Source organism: Numida meleagris, chromosome 7, assembly GCF_002078875.1.
Source record: "Numida meleagris isolate 19003 breed g44 Domestic line chromosome 7, NumMel1.0, whole genome shotgun sequence".
Taxonomy (NCBI): Eukaryota; Metazoa; Chordata; class Aves; order Galliformes; family Numididae; genus Numida; species Numida meleagris.
This window is the reverse complement of record NC_034415.1, coordinates 6485056-6508282: the sequence shown is the minus strand read 5'-3', so window position 1 is coordinate 6508282 and position 23227 is coordinate 6485056. Positions and strand designations below refer to the sequence as shown.

At 55.2% G+C, this 23227-nt stretch overlaps 2 protein-coding genes across 4 annotated transcripts in view; one reads left to right on the top strand and one right to left on the bottom strand.

Annotated features, from left to right (window-relative positions):
• Positions 267 to 9955, top strand: LHX4 (LIM homeobox 4). 3 transcript variants are annotated; one of them, XM_021405046.1, is made up of 6 exons: positions 267 to 422; positions 5052 to 5223; positions 6712 to 6914; positions 7000 to 7154; positions 8261 to 8432; positions 8519 to 9955. In XM_021405046.1, the coding sequence occupies exons 2-6, from the start codon at positions 5159 to 5161 to the stop codon at positions 8908 to 8910; spliced, it is 987 nt and encodes a 328-aa protein (XP_021260721.1). In that variant the 5' UTR covers positions 267 to 422; positions 5052 to 5158; the 3' UTR covers positions 8911 to 9955. The 3 variants fall into 3 exon arrangements, with proteins under 3 accessions (XP_021260721.1, XP_021260720.1, XP_021260719.1); XM_021405045.1 differs by lacking the exon at positions 267 to 422 and adding an exon at positions 1584 to 1713 and having other exon boundaries at positions 8522 to 9955; XM_021405044.1 differs by lacking the exon at positions 267 to 422 and adding an exon at positions 1584 to 1713.
• Positions 11241 to 23227, bottom strand: part of ACBD6 (acyl-CoA binding domain containing 6) — a 72668-nt gene continuing 60681 nt past the window's right edge. Inside the window, exons 8-9 of the mRNA XM_021404951.1 lie at positions 14177 to 14207; positions 11241 to 11749 (exon numbers count right to left, since the gene is read on the bottom strand). Of these exons, the coding sequence (XP_021260626.1) occupies positions 11595 to 11749; positions 14177 to 14207 (186 nt within the window). The 3' untranslated portion in view covers positions 11241 to 11594. The remainder of the gene's footprint in view (positions 11750 to 14176; positions 14208 to 23227) is intronic.

Here is a 23227-nt window from a genome sequence, read left to right as displayed (position 1 = left end):
CCCCCTCCCCAAAGGGGAACCAAGTGCAGCCGCTGCGGCGGGGCAGCACCGAGCTGTGCTGTGCTCACAGGTGGGCTGAGATGCGGGGGGGGGCCGTGCTGCAGCACACCCCCCCGGGGCCGCCCCTTCCCATCGCCGGTAATTACCCAAATGGCGCAGGCTGATGGGAGACAGTCGCTATTCCCTAATAGAATTTGCCCTCAAGTGCAATTTAATTTTCCTGGGCTAGCCGCCCCCCCGGCTCGCTGCCGCCCGCCGCTCCCTTTCTCCCCTCTTTCCTTTCCCTCCTCGATGCAGGCAGGAGCGTCTCTCTGGCCATAAAATCACGGGGCTGGGGAGGGGGGGACACCCTTCATGTCTGCTAATTCCCAATTAAAATTAGCAGCGCCCCGCTTGGCATTCCCCGCGTTCTCCAGCCGCCGGTAAGTGCCCGCTCTGTGATTTCTCCATGCAATGAGAGGGGGGGGTGTGGGATGGAGGGGGGGCCGGATACCCCCCTCCCAGTTTGGGCAGCGTGGGGGGGATGGGATTCTCCAACCCCGACCCCCTCCCGGGGCACCAGAGGGAAAAAACCCCAAAGCCATCCGAAAGGCAGCAGCGCCGGGAACAGATGGGCTCGGGAAGGTGCGGGAGGGGACTGAGCGGTGCCGGGGGGGAAGGATAGGGGTGGTGCGGGGAAGGTGCTGGGGGAGTCAGGGGGAGCCCCTTTGGCCGCGTTCTGCAGGGATGGGAGATGCGGGTGGCGGCAGGGGCCTCTGTACCGATGTGCGGAGCAGAAAGATGAATGAGAATTGAACCCTCACGGGAGAAGGGGCCGCGTTGGGGCAGAACGATCCATCGGAGGGTGCCGGGGGGGGGGGGCATAGCGCGGTGACTCCGGCAGCGGCGTTTGGGGAATGGCTTGGGAAGGGGATGGAGGAGAGAGATGTCCGGGCATCCACCTGTCTGCGTGTCCCGTCGCTCCGGGACCGTTCCTCCTGACCCGCAAGGGCTGCCCAGCACCGGGAGTGCACCGGCCGTGCTGCGGGCAGGATCCATGCTGCTGGGGTGGGTCTCGGTACCAGGGCCCCGTGTCCCCCGGGGGATCTGGGGGGGATTTTCGGCATTCCCGCGCCCGGCTCACCAGCACCGAACGGCCCCAACCCGACGGCAGCGCGCCTCTCTGCTCTCGGCCACCCACGGCACCGCTGAACAGCGCTATGTCGCGACAGCCCCGTGTCGCGATAACGCCAACCACGCTCCGCAGCCTCCGGAGTCCCGGGGCGTGGAGCAATTAGACCCCGCCCCTTTCCCGCAGGCCACGCCCCCGACCCCAAAGCCCCGCCCTCTCCGGCGGTCAGGCCCCGCCCCCGGCGGCGTGCGGCGTGAGGGGATTGGAGAAGGGCGGCAGGCCCCGCCCCCGTCCCCCTGCGGGCGGTGACGTCACGCGCGCTCCCCGCAGGGGGAATGAATGGGAGGCGGGCGGTGCTGGCGGCACAGCTGCGGCGCCGCGCCCGGGCCGGCACCGGCACCGGCACCGGCTCGGCTCGGCTCGGCTGTGCTGTGCTGCGGGAACAGGTGCTGCCTGCGGCCGGGGGCCGGCCCGCTGCCCTTTCCCTGCCCTATTCTCTCCCCTCCGCCGCCCCCGGGCCAATAAAATGATGCAAAGCTCAGCGCTCGCTGCCGAAGGGGCTGTCAAGGGGCTGCCGGAGATCCTCGGGGTGCCGGTACAACGTAAGGACCGCGTTTCTCTTCTCCCCCCGTCCCCTCCCTGCGGCCCGCTGCCCCCCGGCTGCGCTTCCCTTCCTTTCATTTCTCCCCGTGTGCGGCAGCGCTACTGCATGGGGGAACCGGGGGGGCCCCGACGGGGCGGGCAGCGCGGCCGCGGCTGTGCGTGCGCACGGGGCTGCGAGCGGTGCCCCCGCTGATGTCGTATGTCGCGACACGCGGCCGCGAGCCATCACCTCTCGCGTCTCCGTACGCACATCCATAGGTACGTGCTGCAGAGCTACAGGTGGCGCGGCGCCGTGTGCCCCCCCCGGGAGGGCCGTGCGCACCCGGACGTGTGCGGGGACACTGTGCGGACGCGGGGGTTGCGAGCCGCGCCGGTCGGGGTTCGGTTGTGTTTGTTATCGTTGTTATCATTTATGATTTGTATTGGTGTTTATGATCGTCGTTATCATCGATTATTGCTATTACGGTTCTCTCTTCCCCATCCCCCCCCCCCCCCCCGTTCGCAAACGGTTCCGGCGAAGCGGAGCGTCCCGCGGCGGGGGGGGGGTCTTGCAGCTGGGGGGGGGGATGAGCCTCATCCGCCCCCCCCAGCCCGATGTGGGGCTGTCTCCCCCTCTTTTGCTCACACCAGGGAGCAGCCAGCGAGCTGTTGTTCTTCTCGCGGATCGAAGCCCAACAAATCGGTGGCAGAATAGCGGTGTTTGTGCTATCGAAGTTCCCGTGGGGCTGCTGGGGGGGGGGGGGGGGTGGGGGGGGGGTGCGTGGGGCCGCCTCGCAGGGCAGGCTGCGGGGCTCCGTGGGAACGGGAGGACTCCGCGGCGGCACCGCGCCAGAGCCCCCCACCTCCCCGTGCTCTGGGGGAGACCGCGTGCTGTGAAATAGGGGCATCGGTGCAAGGGCCTCCGGCCGGGCTCCGGGGGGAGGGAGAGGTCTGCAGCACCCCCCCCACCCCCACTCCCAAGGACTGGGCTATCATCATTCTAATATTTTATTTTATTATTTTTATTTCATTTTATTTTTGCGGCCCCTTCGTGCCCAGCACGGCTCAGAGCGATGGGCGCCCTTTGCCGTTCGCGTTTCCGATCGCTGCGAGATCGCAGCCCCCCCCCCCGCCTCGGACCCGCTCAGCGCCTTTCTGCTTTAACCCCGACGTTCTGCATCGTCTTCAGCGCGACGTTGGGGAGCCGAGAGCTGCGAGGGGGGGGCCTATAATCGCTACTCCCCCCCCGCACGGCCCGCGCTAATTGATACCCTCATTAATAACGCTATTTCTTTAGGAGCAGTCGGGCAAACGTGCGGCAAATCTTTTGCCGATCCCAAACTTCTGCCCGAAGCACCTTCCAGAAAAATAATAATAATAATAATAATAAACAAATACATAAACGGAACGATCGTTAAAATAATAATAATAAGAAGAACAAGAAGAAATAAGAGAGAAATCGATGTTTGTAGATGGAATGGAACCATCGGGCTCTGCTGCCCACTCGCAGTGCAGTGGGGGGGAGTGGGGCTGGATTGGCCCCCCTATATATCTATATATCTATATAGCTATATATCTATACATATACGTGTGTGTGCATACACGTGTGTGTATATATATGCGTGTGTATATATATGTATACACATATATGTGTGTATATACCTCACACCAAATGAAAACATCCGAAATATTTTAAAAGAGATACAAATACGGATTTCTCTTCGGTCATTTCTTTGAATATCCGCCTCGATTTCCGGAGCCGTGCGGGGCGGATATCTCGACGCCCGTCGCGGGGTCTCTGTCCCCGACACGGCCCCCAGCGATGCCCAAACCGAGAGGTGTTCGCTGCCGCTGCGCATCCCCCCGCGGTGACCCGGGCAGACGCATCCCTCTGCCGGACGCGCTCCGTCCCCCCCCGCGGCCGCCCGTAGGGATAACGAAGGGGTTCTGTCGGTCCGCGGGGACGTGGGGGGGGGTTCCGCGGGACCGGCCCCGTGTCCGGTCGGTGCTGTTTGTCGTCGCCGTGCGGTTGATGCCCACCCCCCACGGGTGCTCGGGGTTACCCCGCTGCCCACCGCCGGGCCCCGACGTGTGCACGGCACCGCTGGCATCGCCTGCTGCGCCCTTTGCCTTTTTCCCTCTTTTTTTCTTTTCCTTTTTATTTTCTTTTCCCCTCTTCTGCCGTTTTCGTTTTTTTTTTTCCCTTATAGTTGCCTTTTGTTTCCCTTTTCCTTTTTCTCCCATTTTTTAACTTTTCCTTTCCTTCCCTCCCTTCTTTTCATTTTCTATTTTCCTTGTATTTTGCTTTCTTTCCCCCCTTTTATTTCTCTTTCCTTTCCCTTCTTCTTCCATTTTAATTTCTTGTATTCCCTTTATTTTCTTTTCCTCTATACAGCCATTTCCCCTTTTCTTTTCCCTTTTTTATTTTCCTTTTTTCCTTTTATTTGCCCTTTTCCTTTATTTATTTCCATTTCATTTCCTTTATTTTTTATTTTTTTTCCTTTTTCTCTTCTCTTCTCTTTCCTTTTCTTTCCTTTCCTTCCTCCTTCGTATTCCTTTCCCTTTATTTCGTTTATTTCCTTTTCCTTCCTTCTTTCCTTTTCCTTTTTATTTTCCTTTCTCTTTCTCTTCTTCTTTTTCTCTTTCTCTTCTTCTTTTTCTCTTTCTCTTCTTCTTTTTCTCTTTCTCTTCTTCTTTTTCTCTTTCTCTTCTTCTTTTTCTCTTTCTCCCTTCCCTTTTCGTTTCCTTTCTTTCCTCCTTCGACTTTTTCCCTCTTCTTTTCTCGTTTCCTTTCTTTCCCCCCCCCTTTCCTTTCTTCTTCCCTTTTTCTTTCCTTTTTCTTTTCCTCCTCTTTCTTTTTTTTCCATTTAATTTTCTTTTCCTCTTCTCTTTTCCTTTCCAATTTCCTCTTCTTTTCCCGTTTCCTTTCTTTTCCCCCTTTCTTTTCTTTTTCTCTTTTTCTTTCTTTCTTTTTTCCATTTTCTTTCCCCCTTCTCTTTCCCTTTCCTTTTTCCACCCTTCTCTTTTCCCCCTTTTTCTTCCCATTTTCCATTTCCGTTTTCCTTTCCATTTTTTCCCCTTTCAGCCTTTCCTGTTAACCTTTCCCCTTCCCCTCCTCTTTTCCTTCCCTTTCCCTTCTCCTTTTTCCATCCTCTTTTTCCTCCAGCACTTTTCTTTCCCTCATTCTCCCCTTCCTTTCCCTCCCTTTTTCCTCTCTACCCCGTTCCTTTCTCCTGCTTCCCCTCTCCCCACCGCAGCGATGCTTCCCCCGGCGCTCACGCCTGTCGGGGAGCGCAGGAGGGCGAAGCGAGGCGCGGTGCCGGCGGTGCTGAGGCCGCTCTCCCGTCCGTCCCCGCAGAGATCCCCCAGTGCGCCGGCTGCAGCCAGCACATCCTGGACAAGTTCATCCTGAAGGTGCTGGACCGCCACTGGCACAGCTCCTGCCTCAAGTGCGCCGACTGCCAGATGCAGCTGGCCGAGCGCTGCTTCGCCCGCGCCGGCAGCGTCTACTGCAAGGAGGACTTCTTCAAGTGAGTACCCCGGGGACCGTGCCCCGTGTCCCCGTGCTTCCCACACGCTGCCGGGTGCCGTGGGTTGCGGTTTAGCCGTGAAATCCCCGATGCCGTGCTCGCTTCCCTTGCTCCGAGTGAGAGGGCAGGAGCTGCCTGCGCCCTGCTCCGCTCCTCTCTTCTTCTTCCTCTTTTTTTTTTTTTTTTTAAACCTTTCCTCGCCCCCTCCCCCCTTTATTTATTTATTTATTTATTTTCATTTTTCCCACTTCTTTTTTTTTTTTTTTTCTTACTTTCCCCCTCCCCTTTTATTTTTGCTCCGGGCAGTGACACAAACCTCCCATCCTTTCACTGCTGCTTTCCTTCCGAGCCGTGCGCTCATCTCCCCGGCTACCGCATGGAAGATCGAACAGCCCATTTCCATCCCCCTCTCTTCCCCTCCTCCCCTCCCCCCCCCAAAAAAGGACTTCCCAACACAGATGCTCTGTCCCTTTTTTCGGGCAGAATTTTGGGGTTTTCCTATGGGCTGGTGCCGCATCTCCCATCCTTCATCCCCACTACCCCGCAGCATGGCCGCAATCCCGGCAGGACGTTCCCAGCTCAGCAGCATGGAGGGAGGCTCAGCATCTTTTCTGTGCCCCCCTGGGGAGCCCAGTCCCGCTACCAGCCCAGGGGCACTGCAGCGCCAGCATCACGTCCCCACTTTCCCCTGCTGTGGCCACTGAAAATGGTGATGTGAGATGAGGCTGCAGCCTGATGATCCCAAAGTCACTTACACGGATGCCCAAAAGATGTGGGGGTGGATGGTATTGGCACCGGGAGCTCAGTGGTGGGCTCATGTCTGGGCCCACCTAGGTCATCCTGTGCCCGATGGTGTCACCTTTGGTTCACCCATCCACGGAGCCCGGGGTCTGCTCAACTGAGGCTGCTCGAAAGGCCACACTTCAATATTTTTGCACATGGGATCACTGGGGAAAAAAAGCCTCTCAGATCCTCAAGTCCAGCCCCAAACCACCCCCACCACTGACCACATCAGTGCCACATTCTTGATCACCTCCATGGACAGTGACACCCTTCCCTGGCTCCCTGGGCAGCCCATTCCTTGCACGCTCCTCCATGCTCGCTCTGCACACCTTTGTTGCACACTCAGTGCACACCTTCGCCACACGTCCCTGGCAGCCCACCCCGCTGGCACGGCACGGCACCGCCACGCTGTCATTATGGCGTAAGAGCCCCATCATTCTGCATTAATCTGGGATTCATCATGCGAGCGGGGCGGTGTAATTAATTTATTTGGTATTAATGTGGATGAAATATGTACTGTCCTTGCGGGGGAAATCAGGCAGCCTATAAGCATTAGTTAAAAGAACCATTAAACTCAACCCTTCCCCAGCTCCATTAGGGCAGCCGCTCCCGCTGACGAAGATGAAGCCGCGCCGCGTGAGGTGTCACACGTAATTAGCCTGATTGCTGGGTTAACTCTGCCCCGCCGGCCGCTTGTCCTTGCAGGCGCTTCGGGACCAAATGCACGGCGTGCCAGCAGGGCATCCCCCCCACGCAGGTGGTGCGCAAAGCCCAAGATTTCGTCTACCACCTGCACTGCTTCGCCTGCATCATCTGCAGCCGGCAGCTGGCCACCGGCGACGAGTTCTACCTGATGGAGGATGGGAGGCTGGTGTGCAAGGAGGACTACGAGACTGCCAAGCAGAACGGTAGGCACGGCCCGAGCTCGTGTTTCATGGCCCCCAAGCTTGTGTTTTACTGCCAGGGCTGCTCACTCCGCTCGTTTGCTCCCAGATGACTCCGAGGCAGGGGCTAAGCGGCCCCGCACCACCATCACGGCCAAGCAGCTGGAGACGCTGAAGAACGCCTACAAGAACTCCCCCAAGCCCGCCCGGCACGTGCGGGAGCAGCTCTCCTCCGAGACTGGGCTGGACATGAGGGTGGTGCAGGTGAGATGGGGGGCACGCCTCTGCCCCCAGCCCAGAGACAGGCTGGCCCCCAGCAAGGGCTTGGGTTGGGTTCCAGGTGCTGGGGTGCAGGGGTGCCGTGGTGATGTGGTGCTGGATTGCAGGCTGCAGGGATGCTTCGTTGCACGGTGCATGGAAGTTGGGATGTGGGGTGCTGAGGTTCCTGGTGTGTGTAGATGCAAGGTTGCAGCAATGCTGTAGTGCTGGGTTGCAGAGGTGCTGGGTTGTACAGATGTTAGACTGCATGGATGCCAGGTAGTCAGGTTGCAAGGGTGCTGGCATGCAGGATCGCATGGTCGGTAGGCTACATGTGCTATCATACCATGGTAATGAGGTGCAGGGGTGCCAAATTGCATGGGTACTGGGTTGCATGGATACTGGCCTGCTGGGTTGCAGGGCCGCTCATTCACACAGTGCTTGGGTGCTGGAATGCGGGGGTGCTGGCATGATTGGGTGTAGAACTGTGGGGATCCTGGTGTGAGGGGATGCAAGGTTGCAGTGGTGCTGTGCTGGTTTGCAGGACTGTTGGATTGTATGGGTGGTAGGCTGCATCAGTGCCCTCATGCCATGGTAATGATGTGCAGAGGTGCCAGATTGCATGGGTGCTGGCATACAGGAGTTTGCTGTGTTGCCAGGGGTGCTGGGTTGCATGGATGCTGGACTGCTGGGGCGTTGACTGCAGGGATGCTCAGATGCACAGTGCTTGGGAGCTGAGGTGCTTAGGTGATGGTGTGTGGAGTTGTTGCAGGGATTCTGGTGTGCAGGGATGCTGGTTTGCAAGGGTGCTGGGTTGTATGGGTGCCAGGCTGCAGGGCTACTGGCATGCCATGGTAATGGGGTGCAGGGGTGCTGGATTGCACAGGTGCTTGCATACTTGGTTCTGGATTGCAGGGCTGCTTGGTTACATGGCTGCCTGGAAGCTGGGGTGCTGGGTTGTGGGGGTCCCATTGCACGGGGATGCAGGGTTGGAGCAGTGATGGATGCTGAGTTGTATGGGAGCCAGACGGCATGGGTGGGAGGTGCTGGCATGCAGGGCACTGGAATGCCAGGCTGCAGGGCCACCACTGACATCCCAATTCCCACCCCAGGTGTGGTTCCAGAACCGTCGGGCCAAGGAGAAGCGGCTGAAGAAGGACGCGGGGCGGCACCGCTGGGGCCAATTCTACAAGAGCGTCAAGCGGAGCCGCGGGGCCGGCAAGCTGGAGAAGGAGAGCTCGGCCGAGGACTGCGGGGTCAGCGACAGCGAGCTCAGCTTCCGCGGTGAGCGGGGTTGGGGGTGCGGGGCGGGGGTCTGCGGGGTTCCCCGTGCACTGCTGACACCTCACGCGCTCCGCTCCTTGTCCCAGCAGACGACCAGATCCTCTCCGAGCTCGGCCACACCAACCGGGTTTACGGCAGCGTTGGCGACGTGGCAGGAGGACAGTTGCTGAATGGTGGCTTCGCCATGGACGGGACGGGGCAGCCGTACCAGGACTTGCGGGACGGCAGCCCCTACGGGCTCCCCCAGTCGCCGTCGTCCATCTCGTCGCTGCCGTCCCACCCGCCCTTGCTCAACGGGTTGGACTATGCCATGGACAGCAGCGTGGGGCTGGGGGCGCAGGGGGTGAGTCAGACGCTGCGCGCCATGGCCGGGGGGGGCCCCACCTCCGACATCTCCACGGGGAGCAGCGTCGGGTACCCAGACTTTCCCACCAGCCCGGCCTCCTGGCTGGATGACATGGATCACCCCCCTTTCTAAGCGCCTCTCGCCCCCGCCCCGGCCCCCTGCGTGCTCCCCCAGCCCGCAAGCGCAGCGCCGGAGACGTGAGATGGTGCCAGGATTTCCCGTGGGAAGCGGAGCCGGAGGGATTTGTGGGGGCTCGGTGCCCATCCTCGGGGCATCGGCGATGGCCGGGGCTCGGGATGGGGCGGGTGCCTTTGGGTGTAAGCACAAGGGAGGTGCGGGCGCACAGCACGGCGAGGACGTCGGGGTCACCCCGCCTCGTCCCTCCCGGTTGGCGGAGAGCCACGTGCACGGGAGGGGAGGACAATCAGGGATGGCAAAAGGGTGGCAGAAGGGTTCGTTTTGGAGCGTTTCTCTCGGCCCAAGGGCCGTGCTGGCTGCTGGCTGCGGTGCTGGGCGGGTGGGAGCGGGGCTGTCGCGCTGCGGCTGCAGGGCCGTGATTTATCCCCGGGCGTGCAGGAGTGCTTACGGTGCAGCGCTGCACCTCGCTGGCTGGCGGGGAGGGATTGCAGCAGGAAGAAAAGCCTCGAGGCTGAGAGGCCGAGGGCATGGCCAAGCGGAGGCTGCCGGGGCTGGGACAAGGCGACAGATGAGGGCGAGCGTGGGGTGAACCTCTGCTGCAGAGTATTGCAAAAATGTCCCCCGGAACGGTGGAGAAAAAGGGTCTGTGCTCGGGAATGTGCATGGTCGGTGGCGTTCGGTGACAGCAGGCTGTGCTGGCTGCTGCCCGAGGCCGAAAGCAAAGGGAATTAGAAATAAATGTGAAATAAAGAGAGAAAGCACATGGCCAGGCTGTCCCCAGGCTGGGTGCGTTGGTGCTGCAGGACTGCCCAGCTGCACCTGTGTGCCCCCAGCTGTGCCCCCCCCCAGTGCTGCTCTGTGCCAAGCCCCCGGCCCCTGGGTGGCACAGGGAGGGGACACGGGGGGGGCTGTCCCTGCAGCGGGTCCCTGCCAGCCGTGCTCGCTTGCTCTCCATCCCCGTCCGACACGGCCAAACGTCCTCCCCTCCCCTTGTCGTGTAAATGTTGTACAGTTCCAGAAAGCGAGTCTTGTTTGCTGGGAAAAGAAGAGGGGGGAAAAATAATAATAAAAAGAAAACAATAAAAAGATTTAAAGAATAAAATCTTATTCATTGCTATGTCTTTGGGGAGACACGACCCCCCGACCCTGACCGTGGGATGCTGCTTTGTACCCCACCTCCCGTGCCATGGCATGAGCTGTGTACAGTCTCCGCCACGCCGAGGGCACGCGATGTCAATAAACTCGGGACATCATCCACAGCCGCCGTCTCTGGGCTCTTCTTCCCCACTGGGGAGGCAGCGGCATCACCTGCTCTGCCCCTGCTTGGGGCCATCTGCAGCCCCCCCTAGTAATTTGGGGGGGGGGGGGTGAAGCCTGGCGTACCTCAGGCCAGGAGGGAGAGGGAGTGACTTTGGTTTGTCCCACCGAGCTGCAGACGGGGTGACAGCGGTCCCAGCAGCCTGACATAGAGTTGGCACATGTCACTGCTTTGCTGTGGGCACTTCCATCCCTGCCACAGCCCCCCACCGTACCCCACAAGTGCCTCAAGTGGCTGTCCCGAGATGGGGGGACCGCAGCTCCTTGCAGGCTCAGGTGAGGCGTGCTGGGGGCTGAGCCCTGCCGTGGGCACCGGTGTGTTGGCTTTATATATTTTAATCATTTTAACATTTAATGCTTCTCAATTAAAGTGATTTCCTGGAGTAGATGCCAAGCTTAGCCCGAATGCACATTAACCACTTTCTGTATCGGTAGTTAAAGGCACCGGGGGATTTAAGCAGCAATCCGCAAGGCTGTTGGGGAAAGGTTTGGCTGAATAAAGCAGATTATAAACAATAATATATGTCTTTCTCATTTTTAGCCCCCTCCTGCTTTTTTTTGGAAAGGCTCCAAACTCGCAAACCGACCTAAAGTGCTATAAACATCTCCAGGGCTGCGTGCTGAGCCCCACATGTGCTCCCTGAAGGCAGGGGCCTCAATGCTACTGCTTTTGTCCCAGCTTTAAGAGCACGTTTGATTGCCCATCGAGCCAAAGTTCCCTTTGCACTGGGGGCTGGCCGTCCCCATGAGAGGTACAGTTGGTTCCTGCTGAGGGCACACTGGACCTGCTGCCTCTTGTCTCCCTCCTGCCCCCAGGACAGAGCTCCATCAGGCCCTTGGGTGCCTCCCATCCCTACAGCATCCCAGGAACCAAGTCACTCATAGAATTATTAAGGTTGGAGAAGACCTTTGCATCATCTAGCCCAACCATCACCCCATCCCCACCATGCCCACCGACCACGTCCCTCAGTGCCCTCACGTCCCTCCCCGCAAGACAAACACACGGAGACGTTGTCCCAGCACTGTGCTTGTTTTATTTATAATATTTTGTTTGGACCCAAGAGAAAAAAAAAACAAAAAAAACCGTAACGCAACCACAAGGCCCCAGCCGCGCCAGCAGCCCTCCCCGGTGGTGTGCAGCCTGCAGGCTGCCCCGCACTAAAACAACACTGGGCCTATGCAGGCCCTGTCCCCCCTCCCTCCCCCAGAATACTGCTAGACGTCAGAGCATGCAAAACCCTGATCCTCCACGCCCAAAGGCCCACCCTGACCTCATGCTCTAACACCTCCCCTCCGACCCCTGCCTCGAAGGAGAGCGGGGCCTTGCTGCACGATGGCACCCATCAGGCCGCGCCGTGCGGCTACAGCTTGCCGGCGGTGTGCCGCTGCAGGGCCGAGGTGATGGCCTTACAGTCCGTCACCTCCTCCGGCAGGCAGCCCTCCTCGTCCCGCAGCGTGGGGTCGGCCCCCGACTGCAGCAGCAGCTCCACGATGTCGGAAAACTCGCAGGCGGCGGCTGCGGGGAGGGAGGAAGAGAGAGCGGGGTTAGGCCTCGGGCCTGGTCTGCCTGCAGGGCCGCTTCCCGCCAGACCGTTGTCTCTTGGTTTTAATTATATCTCCGGCGCTTTCACAATATAACCGACTAACTCTTTTTTGCCATTAAACGTCGTAATTAGGGGATCTTTTGCATTACTCTGCAGTTTTGTGCTGACCTGAAGCGGCGAGCGGCAAAGTTTAATTAAAATAAAGTCAACGTGTGATTGAAGCTTATATAGAAAAAGATAAAAAGGAGGAAGGGAAGGGGATGATGCCAATCTAGAGGCTGGCAACCCTGCCCATGGCAGGGGGCTGGAACCCAATGGTCTTTGAGGTCCCTTCCAACCCAAGCTGTTCTGTGGTTCTATCATGCCATGATGAAGCAGGGGGCAGCGGGGGTGTGGGAGAGACCGAACAGAGAGAGCACGTCCTTTGGCTGCAAAGAGAGGATCTCCAGGGCTGCCAGGGAGCTGCAGCCCGACCCTGTAAGCGTGGTGCCCATCCTCACCCTGCTCCTGTGTGGTGGCAGTGTCCCTGCGGGGAGCCATGTCCCCACGGAGCAGCCCCACCACCAGATTTATGGCACCCTGGGCACCTCTATTTGTCAAGGGCCGGAGCGGCAGTCCTGACACCAGCACGGGTGAAGATGAATTTCCATTCAGCGCAGTTCGCCTAGTGACTCCATTAATCCTCAGGGTTCGGATGATGAATTTCTCTCTCTACCCCCCCCCCTCTTTTTTTTTTTTTTTTTTATTTATTTTCCCTCCGGCGTCCCCTCCCTCCGCCCTGCCACCGCACCGAGCCGAACAGATGGCGCTTTCCAAGGAAGACGGAGCGCCCGTGAGGACGCAGAGCCTGCCCACCACACAGCCACGTGGCTGCCAGCGCTCGGAGAAGCCTTGATTTCCTCTGGGAGCGGCCGCGGGATGAGTTCAGCATTCCCGGCGGGCGGGAGGATGGATGGAGGCGAGGAGATGGGAGGCGGCGAGGCCATTTAGCAGGACCCAGGGCCCAAAGGCGAGCGGAGCCTTCGGGACGAGGCTGAGCGCTGGCCTCCGCTTAACCTCCGATTAAACCCAGGGTCAGCAGCGGGCAGGAGGAGGCAGAATTTATCACCCGGCGCAGCCCGCGGTTCGAGGCCGGCTGTAATCAGGAGAGCTGTCGCCACAAGGACAGCTGTCAGGCCACGCTCGCTCGTAAAAAGGGATGGATGCACCCTAAAAGCAGACTCTCGTGGGGGTTAACCCTTCCCGGAAAGTCCTCTAACGAAAGGGGAGGCCTCGTTCCGCTCAGCACCAGCCCCTCGTGACAGCGCTGTGGCTGATGACTTGGTTACAAAGCGCTTACGCCAGGACATCTTCAGCAAGTCTCAGTTTCAGGCCGCGTGGATCAGAACATTTCCTTCATTTAACTAAAGGCCATGTTTGAGATTTGAGTGGTGTGTGAACGGATCTGCTACGGAATGGAATGGGGAAGGAAATCTGCAGGTTGGGAGCGCTGGCACTCATGGGTTTGACACCTGGAGAGGTGTCCCAGGGGCTGGTTGGGTGGATCAGAGAAGCGCTTGCAGAAATAATGTTAATTAAATCAGTTACGTTTGCTTGCATTAAAAAGCAGCTCAAAATTTGTTCACCAGACACCACAGCACCAAAGCAACAGATTTCCCACTTCAGTCAGAATGATAAGAATTTGAAAAATGAAGTAACCTACAGGAAAGATCACACAGGGACCATACACACATTATTGTAATGACAGCCTTGGTTCAGGGGCCTGGGAATCTGGCCGTTTAGATCCAGATCCAAGTGCTGTGTCTCGGACTGATGGACTACAGAGCAATTTTGCCATCCTGCTAATGTCCTTGTGGAGAGATCAGAGAGAGAGAGAGAGGCACAAACACTTCAGAATGACAAGTACGCTCTTAATTACACAGTGACAGCCACTGAGAGAGAGTATAAAATAATAACTGGATATGTCTTAATTTTGGAAAAAATTACGATGCAGATGAAGTCTCTTTTTTTTCCTATTCCCTGCCTATCAGCACTGCATGTGTCACTTAAGCCTCTCTGCTTTTCTGATTTAGAGATAGAACACTCTTTCAATTAAAAGGATTGCTATAAAATCTTGTATCTAATTAGCACGTAGCTGCAGGAGTGACACAAGCTGTAACTTCACTCTGCTTGGTTTGGTAGCAAGTCCGTTGTGATCCCAGCTGGCACCAAACTGGTTTGTAACCAGGACACCAGGAAGTTAGCCCATGGGCTTTGCTGGTGGACGCAGCCATTGGTTAATCAAATCCATCTTTCCTACTAATGCTGCCGCTGAAATTTGCTTTCTGTACGGAGGTGATTTGCTCCAGCTGCAAATCCATCCTGCTAAGAGGGAACAAGCGTGCTGAAGGGCAGCTTACCGTAATGGAGTGCAGTCTGGCCTTCCCCGTCCTGAAAAAAAAAGACTTGATTTTAGAGGTGTAAGCAACGCCACGGGGATAGAAGTAAATTCCAGCCTTAAATAAATACGGTGAATCACAGCTATACTTTAACTGATCGGCAGCCCTGGACACCCAGCTATCTAGCAGCCAGGCTTTGAATCAGCGTCTGCCATCAATCCGTATTGATGGGTAATCAATACCTACCCACGCACAGGAGCGCGTGGATCACGTCGTGGCACGGGTGTAATTCAGTTCACAACGTTATCACTTCCAGCTCATAAAAATGAAAGATTTCAGTCCTACAGCCTTACCTTGGGACACTCGGTAATCCTGAGTGCACCTCTGGAGATGCCTACTGAGAGCTTCTTTGCAAGCACAGCCTCAGACAGCTATTCAAGACACAGGTAAGGCACCTGGGCGCTTGCACAGCTCAGCAAGTGGGGAATAAAACCACTTTTTTGATCTCTACTGAATACATTTGAGGTCCCTGCTCTTCAGAACCCAGGTGGATGCAAGGCTGAAGTCACTTCTGTCGTGCTTCTGGAGTCCTTGTCATCTGCTGGTGAGGAAAGGGGCTCCACAACCACGAGGAATAATGGCTGGTGACATGCCTGGGGAGCTGAGAGATGTGTTGTGGAGCTGGGTGATGCGCTCCCACACTTTGGAATGTACATCCCATCCGCAGACCCAGCAGCACAGCCCTGGGCATCTCCTGCTCCTGCCACAGGCACAGGTGAAATAACAGACGGGAAGAATTACTGTCCCCTTTGCTTTCACTGCCCCATCGGGATTAGCCTCTAATTCAGCTCCTTGCCTCCTTAATGTATTTGCATCTGTTTATGGAGACTTAAGTTTTTAATTACCATCATCTTTGGGATTAAGGTGCAAATTCAAGAGCCCGCTGACAAAAGTGGAATAAAGATCAGGAAAACAGGTGGAAATCACCCAGAAAACTCCTCGTCAGAAATTTCTGGTTTCTAAGCCTGGTCATGTCAAAGGCGTTAAGCACATCCAGCTGGGAAACCAGGAACGAGTTGTGCTGCAGGGTGAGATGCTCTGCACCGACCTGGAGCGGGGCGGGAGGAGAGGCGGGCAGCACGGATGAGTTATTGGAGAAGCAGCTTTAAAATATGCAGGGTGTGCGAGCGCTGGGGGATGGGAGGCGAGCTCTGCATCGCCGCCGTCAAAATTTGAGCCAACAACAACAGGATAAAAGGCAGGTGGATGGAACTGGAGGCGCACAATGGGACCTGGGCACCCTGACAGCGCTGCTCGTCTGGAGGACGGCTTCGCCTCCGAGCTCCTTGCAAAGAGCAGAGGGTTGGTCCAGGAACGCTCCAGACATTTGTTCCTCTTCCAAAGGCCTGCGTGAAACACTGCTGCTTCAGCAGAGCTGCGCCGGCGGGGCTGGCGAGCCCTTTATTTCAGAGCTGGCATTTATTAGTTGGAGAAGGGAGCAGGTCCCAGCACACAAAGTGCACCACTCCAACCCCAATGCCATTAAAAAAGAAAAAAAAAAAAAAAAAAGATTATTAATCCAGTGTTATGCAAACGCTGTTTACACTTTATTTACACCAGATTTTTTTCCCCTCCGAGCCCGACCGCTGGCCAGGTGCCATTTGTTCTACTTCTCCGACATGATGCTATTTGCTTCTGTTTGCTCTGTGACAAATTTTAATCCAGGGAAATGGAAAAAGCTCTACTGTGGTCACCGGTGAGTGGGAGCCGCTAATTCTTCCCCACTGAAACCGATGGGGATATTGGTTGGCTTAGTCTGTAGAAAGCACCGAGCCAGAGGGGGTGTTTGTCATGGCTGTTTGCTTCTTCTCCCTCCACTTCAGCTTTCAGACTGGGGAAATGTAAATCACAGCTGCAACTACAACAGAACCCAGAGCCTGAAACCAAACCTGCAACGTGAAAACCTGAATACTTCCATCGGTCCGTTCCAAACTGCAAAGACAGAAAGTTAGGTAATCCCAAGTGCTGGTGCCCTTAAGGGCACACAAAAAGAAGTTAGAAATGTGCTTGTATTCCGACAGAGCTACAGGAGCACAACGAGTTTGGCTTGCAGCAGCTGTCTCTTTGGGAACCCCTGCATCACACCCCTTAACGGGGCTGAGCCAAGAACTTAAGAAAGAACAAATGCCCACATCCACCGCAAGCACCAAAACAAAGATGCTGCAAAATGACCCGCACCTCCCACGTCCCAGGTCCGTGACAGATGTCGCTCAATGAAAATCCAGCTACCAGTGGGCAACTTATTGGATAACGGGATTGCGCCGCGCTCCTGAGAAATTTAAGCGAGAGAAATGAGAGAAGATGGACCGAGCGCAGATGGACCCACTGCCTTATCCCTTAAGTGGTGCTATGGCTCCTGCACGCCAATTTTGTCTTATCAGAGAGAGGATTATATCAGCGCTTCCATCCCATTGCTCGCTCCTTGGGAATTTCTGCTCCCTGCTGTACCTGAGACGAGGATTCTGGAGCTATGGATGGAGGTGTGGGAGCGCCTTGGCCAAGCCAAGATGGCAAATAACACATATAGTAACCTTTGCTTCTGATGGACAGTGCACACACTTGCTTTTTAAGGTATTCCTCCCCTCTCATCACTGTTTTTCCCTGTTCATTCGTGGGACGTTTAAGGGAGCCACTCGCTCCTACTCACGGCTCCCAATACTGGCAGGGATCACAGATAAGAGTGATGCAGAGATAAGAGTGTTTAACAGCTCGGGTTCAGCAGCGTGGATGGGCCAGCGAAGATAAATATTTACACGAGGTCTTTAGAAGGTGAGTGAATAAGAGGGCTGGAATTATACAGACTCTGAACAAGCACTGGTGCTTAGGAGCTGTGAATATAAATCTCTGCAGCCGCACGACACGGGCTCACTCAAGGCAGGGAGATAAAAAATAGCAAGAAAATACTTCCCTCCGCTTGTAGAAACTGTTTAATTTCTCATCTATTTCCACTTAAACCTCATCACCTGCTTGTTCTCTCTCTGAAATTTCATCCCCGAGACAAGCCCACTGGAACGTGTGCGTTCATGGCCCCCAAAATGAATACTGAGCAACGTGGGCTGACACACCCGGCCTGAAATCCACCAGGCAGCTCAGGGAATGGCCCTCCATAGCCTTTATTTTCATTTTCATGCTTCTGTGGCCCACAGCAGCCCGGGTTTTGGCACATGCCATTAACACGTGCAAGATGAAAGTTTGTACAGTTGAGGCACTGGATGAGTGAATCGCTGTGGGTGCAAGTGCTGGCATTCCAAAGCTGCGGTTCAGTTTGGGATCTGATGCTGTTCTTTAAGATCTCCGTGCTATACCAGTGTGCACCCACATGCACCCAAGCTTCTGCTTTTGATTGCCTCCTGATCCTTAAAGCAGGACAGTGACTGCAAGTTTAGGAACAATACCACCTAACAGTGCTGTGTGGGTACATCCGGCATCCCAAAGAGCTCCAACCTTAGAAAACGAATCAGACCTTTCTGTCTTCTTCCCCTCTTTCAGCTTTTGATTTTGCTAAAGCAAAATACACTTGTGGCTGCTTCACCTGCTGGTTTACAGTGAGTGTCCCATACATGGGTGACGAGTGGTCTGGTGTTTGAAAAGTGCCAGTAACGTTACAGCTGTGAATGCTGAGCACAGGGACTTTGGGATAGCTCAGGCAACCCCAACAACCAAGGATACAGAGCAACTTCCAGCAGAAGCAAACCCCAAACCCAGGCAACAGTCACACACAGCTGCTATTTGGGGGTTGCAAGTTGCCCAGACAGCACTTGGGCATCCCACCACTATATCCCCCATGAAATCTTGCAGGCAGGTAGGCTTGGCAATGTACTGAGCTCATCCCTGGCACTGAGCTGCCCCTCTGTCCTGCCATGTCAAGGCATGGGGCAGACATCCTCGGGGATGGGAGGTGCTAGACAGATCTTTATCATCACCTCTCCAGCCCTTCTCTAAAGCCTATCACCAGGCTATCACAGGTCTATCTCCTAAGTGCCTCCCAGATAAATTAGACCTGCATAGAGAAGCAATTATTACATTTCTAATGGTATGGACCCTTACAGCACAATCTCCTACTGAAAGGCAAAGGAAATTGCATTAGCTTTTGTTTGATTCAACATTATGATGGAAGGAGGAGGGGTGCGGAAGCGCTTTAAAGCCAAGCCTGGGAGCTGAGGTTCCTTCTCTCTGGGGACGCCCTTATTCCTACCCACGGCCTGAGCATCCCGGTTCATTCAGGTGCTATAACACGAAGGTGCCCTCCACTACCAAAGCCAGGTGTACGAAATCTCAGGGAGCATCTGATGCCCAGGAGCTTGCTCCCCTTGGAAGCCTGCCTCCGCTAATGCACCCAAACCCACTGGCCCTGGGAGTTCAGAGGGCCAGCGTGACGCTAATCCGTCATCGCCCTACTTTCCAACTGCACCTACATTTCCACGTGCGATTTCAATAGGATTTATCACATCCACCACCACCAGCATTCAGTGCTTCTGGCACAGCCACTGCCTCAGTATCCCCATGCAGAAGGGGGTGTGCTTGATTGCAGAACAAACGGCAACTTGCTGGGCTGTGCAATTTCACCCCCATTTGCACTCGGTGCCCTGAGCACAGCTGGTTATTTGTACAGATGTGTTTATAGGTTGCCCCAGATAATGGTTGCTGCTGTCTGCTGCTGCCAGCATCAGGTGTCTTCCCTGCGTGTTAGTGTAATAGCATTGTGTTAGCACAAGACAAAAGCTGCCGGGAAGCCCCAGGCTTCCTCATCCCGTCCCAAGAACAGGGATCAAAACTGGGTCTGGAAGGAGCCAGCCTTCCCCAAAGCTACCTTGCAGGCTGCAAGCAGGACGGCCCAAAGCTGCTCCTTCTCTTTTCTTTGAAGTCAAACATTGCCAAGACACTAAAATACCCCCTCCCCGCCCCCTCCCCGCATAAAAGTTCGTCGCTCCCTATTCTGCTCTTGCGCTGCTTTATCACTTTAGCAGATACCTGGTTATTTAAGGGGCAGGATAAATGGGCTGAGACAGCTTTCCCATCCCCAATTCACTAGGGAACGCTTGGAAATTCCACCTGACACCAGGACCGCGCTCTGCTCTTAAACAATCTCCCGTCTGATCCGATTGTTCCCCAGTGGGGAGGCAGGCTGCAGCTCGCTCAAGAGTCATTGATTGGATTAACAGCCTAATTCCCAACAGATGAATAGAATACTGATGTCTTGTCAGCCCACATCATAGAAGGAAAACACAATCTGCTTCTACAGCCCCGAAATTTAACCCTTTGCTTCCCCCCCGCACCGTGCCCCAGTGCTCAGCACAAGGGTCCTGCACTTCCAGCTCGAGATCCTTCCATTTGCATGACAAAAGCTCTATTAACCTTTGGGACGGTTGGCCTGGCCAACCCAATGCTGGGGGATCAGGTGTTATTCTTCTTGAGGTTGGTTTAGTAAGAAGCTACGGAACAGATTTATACCAGGACCTTCATTTTGTCCCTATTTTACAACCCGTCCTTAAAGGAAATACCGTATGCTTCACCCTGAGTGGTGGAAAATTCATTAGCTTAATGATATTTATCCTAAAACGCATAGGGATTGAGCGTTTCTGCTGTTCATCACTCAGCCGCGCCTCTGTCCCGGCCGGGATGCCCCTTGATCCATCCCCCCTCGCAGAGCTCCCGTTCAGCACTCCTAATGGAGAAATTAATGCTTTCTTACCTCATAGAAAGACTGTGATAAGAAATTAATTGCTATTGGTCAAACGTTCACTGCTAGAAGAAGAGGACCGTGTGCATATTAAAGAGATTCTCCCAGAAAAAAAAAAATGTATCTATCAACTCCTCGGCTCTACCTGCTTTTATTTCCTGGCTCAAGGTGTAAGAATAAATAGAAACCGTATGATTTTAGGAAACACATTCAGAACGACCTAGTTTTTAAATGTCATTGGGACCCAACATGCTCTGGGTTTTGCTTCTTTCCAACAGCCACCCTTTATGTTTGCATTCGTGAATACTTAAACACACCTTTAAAGACTGCAATTTTTCATCAGCGCTCCTAGAACCCGCAGAAATTCGGCTACAGCTGCCATGCCAAGGTGGTAACCCAAACTAAGAAGTGTTCTCTGCAACATCTCTAGTCCACCATTCTTAGTAGGGTTGGCTCCCCACCCCCTCAGCGCTCTTCCCACCTCTGCAAAGCACAACGTGGGTCACCTGAGACTGGCCAGGCTGGGTAATATTTGGATTTTACAGCTGGCACGAACAGTGGTAACATCCCCTCCATTACTCCTTAATTGTGAAAGAACTAATTAGCCCAGAACTAGCGTGACAAAGAGAAGAGAAAGCGTGTAAGGATAGATGCGCACGCCCTTTGTTTTTTCCCTTCCAGCAGCACCTGTTAGCAAGGATGATCTTCCAGACTGTCATTTTGCAACACTAATATGCATATATAAGGCTGAATGAACAAAGCACCCTCTTTGGGCCTGTCCCTCCCCTTGGCCACCCCTTCAGAGAGCAGCAAGGTGCTCCTTGTTCACACCACGGGCAGCGGGGAGGCAACAGGCTGCACCGATGGCAGAGCTGCCCTAAGCAAACAATTAGCGAGCGACGCCGTGCCGAATCAAACAATTCAATTAACGCGGTGTCAGTGCTGTTATTTTAACGCCATCCTCATTATTAGCTCCCTTGGCAATTTGATACCATAATGTTTCGTTTTCATCCCGGATTGAACTGCGCTACAAAGGCAATAAATAAATAAGTGGAGTGACCCCCGTCCAGCCCGGCCCTGCCCTGTAATATGGCTGTGCTGTGTATTCACGAATCCAGGTTAAGGATGGGGACTGGGGCAGTTGTGCCCTGGAACCAGCAGACTGCAGGTTTTATAAATACATACAGAAATAATTAAAATCTAAGGGGTTTAGAAGGGTTAATCTCCTTTAAATAATCTCTGCCACAAAGCCTGTAAAGTCACTGCTGGCGCCATGCCTGCGCGGGACCGGCTGTCGGAGCTCGGGGCAGCACGTGTGGACTGAGATGCAGCCCCGGCACGGTGGTGATGCTGCAAGCAGAGAGACCCACGTCCAGCAGCAAGGCGCCGTGCTGCTCTGCCAGGATGGAGGGAGGGAAGCCTGCTCAGGCTGCTAAATGGAGCAGGTGGGATGGGAGACAGCGGGAGCGGAGAGCGCTGCTGCTGCTCGGCTCCGTTTGGCTGAGCCTGTTGGGATGTCAAGGCTCGCGCTGAAAAGAGTGTAAAGGGGCTCAGGATTTTGTACATGACCTCTTTTCCTAGGAAGGGCTGAGTCCACAACCAGAAGCGGCCAAGATGTTGCATCTCTGTTAACGATAATGGCATCAGAGCTACCACCCTGCATTTCACTACATCCTCTTCTTTTAAAGCGCCATTTTTAAAGCCAACGGATGAGTGGCCATTAGAGATAAAAAAGAAAAAACAAAAAAACAAATGGAAAGCACAGATACCAACCCTGTGGAGCTAGAGCAGTACCAATCCAAGGGGTTTGGTTTCACCTCCAGCAAAGGCAGGGGTAGCTGAAACACTGCATGCATGCACGGGTGCCATAGCTGCTGCAAGGCCGGAATAGAGGCTCCTGCCTCCCAAACCCTGTCCCCACACCTGCAGGCATCGCTGGAATGTAAGCACAGCCCAAGAAGAGCTGCAAAATGCCTTCCTGCACCCCTGCACTGCAGCCAGGAGTAATGTTGGCTCCAAAAGGAGCGAGCACATGGCAGTAAGTCCCACGGCTAGACGCACTGCTTGTGGCCCAAATGACGGCTCAGTTCCTTTTTTGTTTTTAGGCTGGTGAAGATAAAGAATCCAGAGGCTTTGTTTTGGTCTCATAAACTTTCCTCAGCTTGATGTACAAAATCCAAACTTCCCATATTCGGATGGTCAGTACCATCCTCAGGCTTGGAATTGTACAAACTCACTAAATGAGGCGTGTGGGTCTCCCAGGACAGCCACCTTCCTCCCCAGCACGCCCGCTTCTTAAGCCTGATGACTGCTCTGTGGCTAATCTGGACTTAGTGGGCATTCAGCGTGCAGCTGTCTGCTGGGGGGAGGCACCGGGGCCTGGCCCCTGCGCTGAGTGCACTGCTGCTGGGGAGGAGCTGGGTGCAGGAGCCCATGTAGGAAGCTCCTGGTGCGTCCCCCCAAAGGGCTGATGTCTAATGGCCCTTTCACAGCCTCTGTGAGTTGTATCAGGAGCTGATTTACCATTTTGTACAAGGCCGTTTGTGCACGACGCTGCTCTTTCGTTTTATCATCCGCCACCAACACAACCAAAGGTTGGGCTCTGAAAGCTCTTGGTTTATGATCTGCAGGACTGTTCCCTGATGGAAGAAGAGAGAAATAAACGAGAGGAAGAAGGTTTGTTAGTGCTGCTCTTTCACAGCCAGCCAGGTTTCCAGCCAGTCTGTATAAAGGGCCAATACTGAAGAAATAAAGGCAGGAAAGCCATCTGGAGGAAGCTGCCTCGGGTCATCACGCTATCAGTAGATGGAATTCCTCAGCGGAACCACAATGCTGTTAAAACACAGCCAGCTAAATACAATTAGTGAGAAGCAGAATGGATCTCCACTTTAAGGGCTCTTCCAGAGCCCACGGGCAGCCCTTGCTCCCCTCTCGCCGTATAATAGAAGTGCTCCTAATGAAATGCAGCAGGATCAGTAGGCGACCGGGGAAGAGCGTGGCCAACTTTAACACCAGACAGATTTATGCTCAGGGATGCTCCGTTTGTGAATGAGATGCAGGAGGAACAAGCTCGCCATTCACGGCATAAGGTCAAGTTCCCCAGCACTGCTCGGTCCGAGGGCCGGAGCTGAAGTCACAGCGCAGAGCAGGGCCACCCCATTTGCTGCCCCATCAGCCCCGGGGAGCTTGCCGGGTCCTGACATCTGTCCCAGCACACAGCAGCGCAGAAGTGCGTGTGGCACAGGTGGGCTGCGGGGAGCAGCAGATGGCACGGGCTGGTGGGCCACCGACCCGGGGCAGCGCTGACCCCGGGGTGAAAGGCTCCGCATCTC